The sequence below is a fragment of the Hyla sarda genome, chromosome 2 (assembly GCF_029499605.1).
Source record: "Hyla sarda isolate aHylSar1 chromosome 2, aHylSar1.hap1, whole genome shotgun sequence".
Classification (NCBI taxonomy): Eukaryota; Metazoa; Chordata; class Amphibia; order Anura; family Hylidae; genus Hyla; species Hyla sarda.
In genome coordinates, this window is record NC_079190.1 from 4,699,529 (window position 1) to 4,712,341 (window position 12,813).

Sequence of the window (12,813 nt, forward strand, 5' to 3'; positions counted from 1 at the left end):
GGGTTGTCCCCGGGAGGAGTGTGGGGGTGTGCTGGAGGACATGGACCACTTCCTGCTTCAGTGCCCTTTTAATATAGAGGTATATCAAAGGGTGGGAGCTTCCATCGGCTGCCCGCGGCAGGCTGCCCGCCCTTTCTATGCTGGGTGGCTTTATGGGGCCTTCAAAGATCTGGGTGTCCGGGACCGGTGCACTTCATTTTTAGTCAGTGTAGTGGTCAGGTATCACACGTGGCAAGCGAGTTGTTTAGTGTCAACGAGACAGAGAATCCTCCCCGTGGACGAGGTTTGTAGGAACACGCTCGGTGACCTGGTGAAGGTTCGTTCTTTGGAGTATGAAAAGTTGGGGGCATTTGGAGCCACTTCCCAGGGAGGGGGTTCTTCTTTAAGGTGCCCTAACCTAGTAATCTCCTCCCTGGTGATGGGCTGAAGCTGTCACCAGACATTTTTGTTTTGTTTTGATAAAGATAAAAAGATGTAGGCGGCTACAGACATCGAACCGGAGCCCTGAGGGGTTGGTGTATATATGTATAGGGGTTGTATATATGTATAGGGACTGTGTGTGTGTGTGTGTGTGTGTATATATATATATATATATATATATATATATATATATATATATATATATATATATATATAAAAAATATGGGTTGTATAGGAGTATTATCAATAAGGTTATATTATTTGATTTATATTGTGTATATTTTATAAATTCTTATTTTGTTGTGTTTATCATTGATTATTGTTTGTGTGTATACATATATATTATATAAAAGAAAAAAAATGTATATAGGTGTATGTGATGTGTATATAGGTATGTGGTGTATATAGTTATATATGTATGTGGTGTATATAGGTATGTAGTGTGTGTTGTCCTGGACCAGAAGGGATTTTTGTTTGTGATATTATTTATGTATTAGGTTTATCTTATGTTTGATTATCATTGTTATGGTTGTTATGTTTGGTTTATGTTTTGTATTTCTTTTTATACAAAATAAGAGTTCCTCAGTATCTACTCTTATTCTGTATATATGGACACTGCACAGTACCACTGCTCCTGTCCTGTATATATGGACACTGCACAGTACCACTTCTCCTGTCCTGTATATATGGACATTGCACAGTAACTTCTCCTGTATATATGGACATAGCACAGTAGCTTCTCCTGTATATATGGACATAGCACAGTAGCTTCTCCTGTCCTGTATACTGGGTGTAATACTCAGTATCTGCTCTTATTATTTATATATACATTGCACAGTATCACTTCTCCTGTCCTGTATATATGGACATTGCCCAGTAACACTTCTCCTGTCCTGTATATATGGATATTGCACAGTAGCACTTCTCCTGTCCTGTATACTGGGTGTAATTTCTAATACCTGGAATTTCGGACACTTCCCTTGATTAGTACAATGCTCAGTAGCACTTCCTTTGCTCAGTACTCCGTAACGCACAGTAGCACTTTATTTGCGTTGTATTGTATAAATAATCTGTGCTGTGTGGTGCACATCTGAGTACAGCGCCCCCCTTTAGTCTGTGGCAGTTCATGCAGCATTATTACTCTCACACAACGCTGACCGCCATCTAAGCCCCTCCCCTTTGCGTCCATAACACAGTTCTCAGGACATCCAGGGCTCCTCCGCGGACAGCGGCTCAGTAATGTCCAGTCTGCGGCTCCGGCTCCCGGTCTCCACGATCTCCAGGCGCAGTCGCGGCGTCCTCCTCCCCGGCCCCTCGCTGTCCTCGTCCGCCCTGTTACCTTGCGACAGGAGGTGTTTGTCGGAGTCGTCCACTGTGATCCGCAGCGTGCAGCCGCGCGGCAGCAGGTCCTGTTCATAGGCGGCCGCCAACTGGTTCACCACCCGCCGATCCACCTGAGGGGTAAGAGACAAGATGGAGGCTGAGGCGGCAGATACATTGTATGATCCAATATGGCGGATCCCTATCCCATAACCATGTCCTGCGGCGGTGCAGTACCTCATGTTTGATGGAGCGGGCGCCGTAGTGCACATTGTATCCGTCGGTCAGGACGTCCATCACCTCCCGGTCCCAGATCAGGGTGATCTCGTGTCGCTGCTTCGCCTGACGGGGAGAAAAACGCACAATAAGCGATCGGAGACAACGGATTATACCAGGACGTAACACACCGCGGGATCATGGCTGCACCGAATCAGCCGGATCCCCCAGTAGAGCAAAGCTGTTCCCTGTTGCTAATGGCAACCATGTTGTCCCCTCCTGTGTGCCCTCTTACCATGTGACCGGTGTCAGTCTGCAGTTATGGCGCCACTCTCCCCCCCGGAGTAAGATCTACAGGAAGCTCTGCCGGTGAATCTCTCGGCGCTGTAAAATAACCGGTGGGCGGAGCCTGGCGTCACGCTCTGTCTCTGAATGGCGGCTCTGTTCTGTATCTACAACGCTCCATTCTCTGCTCACCGTCTGGTCTCCAGGGACAACGCCGGGTCACCGGGAGACTGCAGCGGGGCCCCTGACCATCGCCGTACATACCGACCATTGTCTCAGGAGGGACGCTTCTTAAAGGGGAACCGCACCCTCAGCTCTGAGGACTCAGAACGTGACCCTAATGGGGCGTCTGTGAGCGGGGTCCGTTACTGATCCTGAGTAACACAATCCCCTCCCCCCCCACATACAGACAGCTGCCGTAACAATGCGTGTCCTGTATAACAACACAGAGCACTGACAGATATAAACTCTACATCTCCCACAATGCCGCACAGCGGACGACGCTGTTCTCAGTATAACCAGCCGCGAAATAGTCGGTCCAGAACTAGTGGATTGGGGCGGTAATGATAGAACCCCCCCCCCCCCCTCCTCCCCAAAATTCACTATAATAACTTCCTCAAATGCAGCTTTAAAGGGGTATTCCATGAAAACACTTTTTTTATATATCTATATCAACTGGCTCCAGAAAGTTAAACAGATTTGTAAATTACTTCTATTAAAAAATCTTAATCCTTTCAGTACTTATGAGCTTCTGAAGTTAAGGTTGTTCATTTCTATCTAAGTAATCTCTGATGTCACGTGTCTCGGGAAACGCCCAGTTTAGAAGCAAATCCCCATAGCAAACCTCTTCTAAACTGGGCGTTTCCCGAGACAGGTGTCATCAGAGAGGATTTAGACAGAAAAGAACAACCTTAACTTCAGAAGCTCATAAGTACTGAAAGGATTAAGATTTTTTAATAGAAGTCATTTACAAATCTGTTTAACTTTCTGGAACCAGTTGATATAGATAAAAAAGTTTTTTTCCTGGAATACCCCTTTAAATGTGACCTGAGTATTACAACATAACGGAATTGCAATCGCAGCTCTGGCAGTGACTACTGTCACTATTCAAAGCTGAGACTTCATGGAGCAGAGCTGCAGTGTAAAGCATGGAGTAAGAACAGAAGTCTGAGTCTCTGATTAAACCAGTGCACCCCCAACCAGTGTGCCTCCAGCTGTTGCAAAACTACAACTCCCAGCATGCCCGGACAGCCGAAGGCTGTCCGGGCATGCTGGGAGTTGTAGTTTTGCAACAGCTGGAGGCACACTGGTTGGGAAGCACTGGATTAAACAGAGGGTAGATTTTTTTTCTCTCTTTATTTTAAGAATATTTTCCAAGGATTTACCTTCTTGGCCCAGGAGTTGAGCTCCTTCAGGACCAGCTGAGACAGCTCCGAGTGACAGAAGGGCAGGAAGTAGACGATCTCATTGATCCTCCCCAGAAACTCATCTCTGCGGAAGTGCGCCTGCGTACACAAAACGAGACGTCTGACACGGGCAAAGATGGCGGCTGCAAAATAAACACTGACCGCAACATCAGACGAACTTTTAGAATAGTGAGTGCAGCTCTGGCGGTGACTGGAGGATTGGACATGATGTGACAGCAGAATAGTGAGTGCAGCTCTGGAGGTGAATGGAGGATAAGACATGATGTAACAGCAGAATAGTGAGTGCAGCTCTGGAGGTGAATGGAGGATAAGACATGATGTAACAGCAGAATAGTGAGTGCAGCTCTGGAGGTGACTGGAGGATAAGACATGATGTAACAGCAGAATAGTGAGTGCAGCTCTGGAGGTGGCTGAAGGATAAGACATGATGTAACAGCAGAATAGTGAGTGCAGCTCTGGAGGTGACTGGAGGATAAGATATGATGTAACAGCAGAATAGTGAGTGCAGCTCTGGAGGTGACTGGAGGATAAGACATGATGTAACAGCAGAATAGTGAGTGCAGCTCTGGAGGTGCTGGAGGATAACATGATGTAACAGCAGAATAGTGAGTGCAGCTCTGGAGGTGACTGGAGGATTGGACATGATGTAACAGCAGAATAGTGAGTGCAGCTCTGGAGGTGATTGGAGGATAAGACATGATGTAACAGCAGAATAGTGAGTGCAGCTCTGGAGGTGACAAGGTGTTGTCTGTCAGGTACAGGAGCAGTGGAGGAGGGGATGTACGCAGGCAGGTATACGCTGTGGCCCCTGGCGCAGACTTTGGGGGGGGTACTAATAGAAGACTGGTGCAGATCCACCTGACACTGCTGATAACAGAGAGCAGGAGACTGTGCCCCCCCTGTCCTGCAGTCACAGTGGTCCCGGCCCATACATTCTATGGCATATAATACCGCGCTGTAGCAGTAAATGTGTCGCCAGTCAGATCGGCATCTCCTTCATCTTCCTCTAATTCCATCAGGATCGGCCGCTCAGTCTGAGGCTCCAGGAGCCCGGGGCCCCCACCACCCCCACCCCGGGTAATGACATCAGCAGAAGCAGATACAAGGAAACTGAATTATCCTGATGATCTGGATATCCTCACAGCCCGCACCACGCAGCTTCCCCCACCTTCCGATAACTGCACGGGGTTAACGGGCGACCAGCTGCGCCACTTTAGTCACCAGCACAGAGTATTTCAGGATGGTGGTGTACTTACCTTGCAGGGTAGCCAGCAGAGTATTTTAGCTTATTCTACTATGTAACACACAGTCTCCCGACCCAGTGTGCCTCCAGCTGTTGCAAAACTACAACTCCCAGCATGCCCGGACAGCCAGAGGCACCCTGGTTGGGAAACACTGATCTACCCAATCAGCACAGAGTATTTTAGCACAGTAGCCGGCTGATATTGTGGGAGGTCTGACTCCACGGGGTTAATGCGAGCTGGGAATGGTGCCCTGCGGTCCTGGCAGAGGGAGGAGAACCGTCCGTAATGAAACCACTGAGCAACAATAACCTATCTGGTGTCTATGAGACGTCCATCAATTGTGCCGCCATATAGAGCAGAGACAAACCCGGAATTAATTCTAGGTACAGATACTGCTCCAGGCGAATCCGGCGAGGGTCCGCAACACAGGAAGGGATCCGAAACAGGGGAGTGTGAACAAGGGGGCGCATAGAGATCAGCACTCCACAGCTGTACTCACTATTCTGCTGGTGAGGTCACTGTGTACATACATTACATTACTTATCCTGTACTGATCCTGAGTTATATCCTGTATTATACTCCACAGCTGTACTCACTATTCTGCTGGTGAGGTCACTGTGTACATACATTACATTACTTATCCTGTACTGATCCTGAGTTATATCCTGTATTATACTCCACAGCTGTACTCACTATTCTGCTGGTGAGGTCACTGTGTACATACATTACATTACTTATCCTGTACTGATCCTGAGTTATATCCTGTATTATACCCCAGAGCTGTACTCACTATTCTGCTGGTGAGGTCACTGTGTACATACATTACATTACTGATCCTGTACTGATCCTGAGTTATATCCTGTATTATACCCCAGAGCTGTACTCACTATTCTGCTGGTGAGGTCACAGTGCACACACATTACATTACATATCCTGTACTGATCCTGAGTTATATCCTGTATTATACCCCAGAGCTGTACTCACTATTCTGCTGGTGAGATCACTGTGTACATACATTACATTACTTATCCTGTACTGATCCTGAGTTATATCCTGTATTATACTCCAGAGCTGTACTCACTATTCTGCTGGTGAGGTCACTGTGTACATACATTACATTACTTATCCTGTACTGATTCTGAGTTATATCCTGTATTATACTCCAGAGCTGCACTCACTATTCTGCTGGTGAGGTCCCTGTGTACATACATTACATTACTTATCCTGTACTGATCCTGAGTTATATCCTGTATTATACTCCAGAGCTGTACTCACTATTCTGCTGGTGAGATCACTGTGTACATACATAACATTACTTATCCTGTACTGATCCTGAGTTATTTCCTGTATTATACTCTAGAGCTGTACTCACTATTCTGCTGGTGAGGTCACTGTGTACATACATTACATTACTTATCCTGTACTGATCCTGAGTTATATCCAGTATTAGGGTAGGGTCACACGTAATGGATCCGCAGTGTATTTTACGCTGCAGATCCTCCGGTGACTTGACCCAAAGTGTGCCTCCAGCTGTTGCCACCCCCGCCCCACCTTACCCCGCCCCCTGGCCTGCTAGCAGCGGCAATCTGCAGTGCACTTGGCGACTCGCAGGCCCCTGTGTGGCTGTTCAGATCGGCAGATTGCCGCTGCTAGCAGGCCAGGGGGCGTGGTAAGATGGGGCGGGGGTGGCAACAGCTGGAGGCACACTTTGGGTCAAGTCACCGGAGGATCCGCAGCGTAAAATACACTGCGGATCCGTTCCGTGTGACCCTACCCTTATACCCCTGCACTCACTACGATAAGTGATTTCATGTGTTTCTCACCTTCAGGATGGGTCGGATGACGTCCTCCTTGAATTGTTTGGAGATGGTGATCTTCTCGGTCTGTATATCGTCTGTAAATGAAGGAGGAGTCAGTCAGCCACATCTCCACCACTCACCCAGGTTAGGGCCCCACATCTCCACCACTCACTCAGGTCAGGGCCCCACATCTCCACCACGCACCAAGGTCAGGGCCCCACATCTCCACCACGCACCCAGGTCAGGGCCCCACATCTCCACCACGCACCCAGGTCAGGGCCCCACATCTCCACCACTCACCCAGGTCAGGGCCCCACATCTCCACCACTCACCCAGGTCAGGGCCCCACATCTCCACCACTCACTCAGGTCAGGGCCCCACATCTCCACCACTCACCCAGGTCAGGGCCCCACATCTCCACCACGCACCCAGGTCAGGGCCCCACATCTCCACCACGCACCCAGGTCAGGGCCCCACATCTCCACCACTCACCCAGGTCAGGGCCCCACATCTCCACCACTCACCCAGGTCAGGGCCCCACATCTCCACCACGCACCCAGGTCAGGGCCCCACATCTCCACCACGCACCCAGGTCAGGGCCCCACATCTCCACCACGCACCCAGGTCAGGGCCCCACATCTCCACCACGCACCCAGGTGAGGGCCCCACATCTCCACCACTCACCCAGGTTAGGGCCCCACATCTCCACCACTCACCCAGGTCAGGGCCCCACATCTCCACCACTCACCCAGGTTAGGGCCCCACATCACCACTCACCCAGGTTAGGGCCCCACATCTCCACCACTCACCCAGGTTAGGGCCCCACATCTCCACCACTCACCCAGGGCCCTTCCTCACCCTCACTCACCCAGATTAGGGCCCTTCCTCAGTCACCCAGGTTAGGGCCCTTCCTCACCCTCACTCACCCAGGTTAGGGCCCTTCCTCACTCACCCAGGTTAGGGCCCTTCCTCACTCACCCAGGTTAGGGCCCTTCCTCAGTCACCCAGGTTAGGGCCCTTCCTCACCCTCACTCACCCAGGTTAGGGCCCTTCCTCACTCACCCAGGTTAGGGCCCTTCCTCACTCACCCAGGTTAGGGCCCTTCCTCACTCACCCAGGTTAGGGCCCTTCCTCACTCACCCAGGTTGTCGGCCAGTCTGTTCTTGTTCATCTCGTGTGCTTCCTGTCTCAGCTGTAGGGCATACTGCGCTATTTCATCGCTCCCCGCGTTGCAGGTCATGATAAAGATGGCGTCCTTACACTCGATGGTCTTTCCCTTCCCGTCTGTCAGTCGACCCTGGAAAGAAAAAATCTGTCACTCATGGGCAACTCCCAAAAAACATTCCTCATAGGGGGACCAGGAACCCCTAACATTATATATACCACGCTGCTATTACATTGATGTGGGGTAATAAGGGCCCGGTCCCCAGGCGGCGGCGGCGGTGGTGGTGGCGGTGTACTCCCGGTGACAGATGGGAAGATGCAGCCAGGAATCAGTATCTGGGTGCTGAAGATTAACATGCTGTTTATTGCTCTGTCGAGTGCCGCTCCTGGAATTGATTTTACATTTGGCGGCTGCGGTTATGATCTATGCAAGAGGATTACTATATTAATCCTGGAGATGGGAAGACAGAAGATGCGGCGAGAGGACGAGAATAAAGTTTTATTAGGAGGAAGGGGGGAGGGGGAGCGCGTCCTCGAAGGAGACATCCTGAAAGAACTCATATGCTGCTCGCGGTCTCCAGCCCTGTTAGAGTAATGACATCCGGGGACCTGCTGCAAAAAAATACGGCAAATGTTACACTGTCAGGGCACATGGAAGGGGGAAGAAAGGCGACCCCCCGGGGGTCACACAACATGGGTCCAACGTGCGCTGTACACTTATCCGTCACATCGGACTCGTCCAGAGAGAAGAACGATCATCGTATGAGAAGACGTCACTGAACACATGATACAATGTATCCAACAATACAATGTATCCAATAATACACAATACAATGTATCCAACAATACACAAAACAATGTATCCAACAATACACAAAACAATGTATCCAACAATACACGATACAATGTATCCAACAATACACGACACAATGTATCCAACAATACACGAAACAATGTATCCAACAATACAATGTATCCAACAATACACGAAACAATGTATCCAACAATACACGAAACAATGTATCCAACAATACACGATACAAAGTATCCAACAATACACGATACAATGTATCCAACAATACACGAAACAATGTATCCAACAATACACGATACAAAGTATCCAACAATACACGATACAATGTATCCAACAATACACGAAACAATGTATCCAACAATACACGAAACAATGTATCCAACAATACACGATACAATGTATCCAACAATACACGACACAATGTATCCAACAATACACGATACAATGTATCCAACAATACAATGTATCCAACAATACACGATACAAAGTATCCAACAATACACGATACAATGTATCCAACAATACAATGTATCCAACAATACACGAAACAATGTATCCAACAATACACAATACAATGTATCCAACAATACACGAAACAATGTATCCAACAATACACGATACAATGTATCCAACAATACACGATACAATGTATCCAACAATACACGAAACAATGTATCCAACAATACAATGTATCCAACAATACACGATACAAAGTATCCAACAATACACGATACAATGTATCCAACAATACAATGTATCCAACAATACACGAAACAATGTATCCAACAATACACAATACAATGTATCCAACAATACACGAAACAATGTATCCAACAATACACGATACAATGTATCCAACAATACACGATACAATGTATCCAACAATACACGAAACAATGTATCCAACAATACACGAAACAATGTATCCAACAATACACGAAACAATGTATCCAACAATACAATGTATCCAACAATACACGATACAATGTATCCAACAATACACGATACAATGTATCCAACAATACACGAAACAATGTATCCAACAATACACGATACAATGTATCCAACAATACACGACACAATGTATCCAACAATACACGATACAATGTATCCAACAATACAATGTATCCAACAATACACGATACAATGTATCCAACAATACAATGTATCCAACAATACACGAAACAATGTATCCAACAATACACAATACAATGTATCCAACAATACACAAAACAATGTATCCAACAATACACGATACAATGTATCCAACAATACACGAAACAATGTATCCAACAATACACGAAACAATGTATCCAACAATACACGAAACAATGTATCCAACAATACACGAAACAATGTATCCAACAATACACAATACAAAGTATCCAACAATACACGATACAATGTATCCAACAATACACGATACAATGTATCCAACAATACACGATACAATGTATCCAACAATACACGATACAAAGTATCCAACAATACACGATACAATGTATCCAACAATACACGAAACAATGTATCCAACAATACACGAAACAATGTATCCAACAATACAATGTATCCAACAATACACGATACAATGTATCCAACAATACACGAAACAATGTATCCAACAATACACAAAACAATGTATCCAACAATACACAATACAATGTATCCAACAATACAATGTATCCAACAATACAATGTATCCAACAATACACGATACAATGTATCCAACAATACACGATACAAAGTATCCAACAATACACGATACAAAGTATCCAACAATACACGATACAATGTATCCAACAATACACGATACAATGTATCCAACAATACACAAAACAATGTATCCAACAATACACAATACAATGTATCCAACAATACACGATACAATGTATCCAACAATACACAAAACAATGTATCCAACAATACACGGTACAATGTATCCAACAATACACGACACAATGTATCCAACAATACACGATACAATGTATCCAACAATACACGGTACAATGTATCCAACAATACACGACACAATGTATCCAACAATACACGAAACAATGTATCCAACAATACACGACACAATGTATCCAACAATACACGATACAATGTATCCAACAATACACGATACAATGTATCCAACAATACAAAATACAATGTATCCAACAATACATGGTACAATGTATCCAACAATACACGATACAATGTCTCCAACAATACACGATACAATGTATCCAACAATACACGATACAATGTATCCAACAATACACGATACAATGTATCCAACAATACAAAATACAATGTATCCAACAATATACGATACACTGTATCCAAAAATACACGATACAATGTATCCAACAATACACGATACAATGTATCCAACAATACACGATACAAAGTATCCAACAACACACGATACAATGTAACCAACAATACAATGTATCCAACAATACACGATACAATGTATCCAACAATACACGACACAATGTATCCAACAATACAATGTATCCAACAATACACGATACAATGTATCCAACAATACACGACACAATGTATCCAACAATACACGACGCAAAGTATCCAACAATACACGACGCAAAGTATCCAACAATACACAATACAATGTATCCAACAATACACAATACAATGTATCCAACAATACACGACGCAAAGTATCCAACAATACACAATACAATGTATCCAACAATACACAATACAATGTATCCAACAATACACAATACAATGTATCCAACAATACACAATACAATGTATCCAACAATACACAATACAATGTATCCAACAATACAATGTATTCAACAATACACGATACAATGTATCCAACAATACACGACACAATGTATCCAACAATACAATGTATCCAACAATACACGATACAAAGTATCCAACAATACACGATACAATGTATCCAACAATACAATGTATCCAACAATACACGATACAATGTATCCAACAATACACGATACAATGTCTCCAACAATACACGATACAATGTATCCAACAATACAATGTATCCAACAATACACAATACAATGTATCCAACAATACACAATACAATGTATCCAACAATACACAATACAATGTATTCAACAATACACGATACAATGTATCCAACAATACAATGTATCCAACAATACACGATACAATGTATCCAACAATACACGATACAATGTATCCAACAATACAATGTATCCAACAATACACGATACAATGTATCCAACAATACAATGTATCCAACAATACACAACACAATGTATCCAACAATACAATGTATCCAACAATACACGATACAATGTATCCAACAATACACAATACAATGTATCCAACAATACACGGTACAATGTATCCAACAATACACGATACAATGTCTCCAACAATACACGATACAATGTATCCAACAATACAATGTATCCAACAATACACAATACAATGTATCCAACAATACACAATACAATGTATTCAACAATACACGATACAATGTATCCAACAATACAATGTATCCAACAATACACGATACAATGTATCCAACAATACACGATACAATGTATCCAACAATACAATGTATCCAACAATACACGATACAATGTATGCAACAATACAATGTATTCAACGATACAATGTATCCAACAATACACAACACAATGTATCCAACAATACAATGTATCCAACAATACACAATACAATGTATCCAGCAATACACAATACAATGTATCCAACAATACAATGTATCCAACAATACAATGTATCCAACAATACACAATACAATGTATCCAACAATACACGATACAATGTATCCAGTCTGGACAATACACAATACAATGTATCCAACAATACAATGTATCCAACAATACACACTACAATGTATCCAACAATACACAATACAATGTATCCAACAATACACGATACAATGTATCCAACAATACACGATACAATGTATCCAACAATACACGATACAATGTATCCAACAATACACAATACAACGTATCCAACAATACACGATACAATGTATCCAACAATACACGATACAATGTATCCAACAATACACGATACAATGTATCCAACAATACACGATACAATGTATCCAACAATACACGATACAATGTATCCAACAA

At 44.3% G+C, this 12,813-nt stretch overlaps 1 protein-coding gene across 1 annotated transcript in view; it reads right to left on the minus strand.

Annotated features, from left to right (window-relative positions):
* Nucleotides 1–1,442: 1,442 nt before the first annotated feature.
* CLPB (ClpB family mitochondrial disaggregase) overlaps nucleotides 1,443–12,813 on the minus strand; it is a 98,689-nt gene continuing 87,318 nt past the window's right edge. Inside the window, exons 12-16 of the mRNA XM_056561060.1 lie at nucleotides 7,852–8,008; nucleotides 6,736–6,806; nucleotides 3,627–3,746; nucleotides 1,978–2,082; nucleotides 1,443–1,874 (exon numbers count right to left, since the gene is read on the minus strand). Coding sequence (XP_056417035.1) covers nucleotides 1,620–1,874; nucleotides 1,978–2,082; nucleotides 3,627–3,746; nucleotides 6,736–6,806; nucleotides 7,852–8,008 — 708 coding nt within the window. The 3' untranslated portion in view covers nucleotides 1,443–1,619. The remainder of the gene's footprint in view (nucleotides 1,875–1,977; nucleotides 2,083–3,626; nucleotides 3,747–6,735; nucleotides 6,807–7,851; nucleotides 8,009–12,813) is intronic.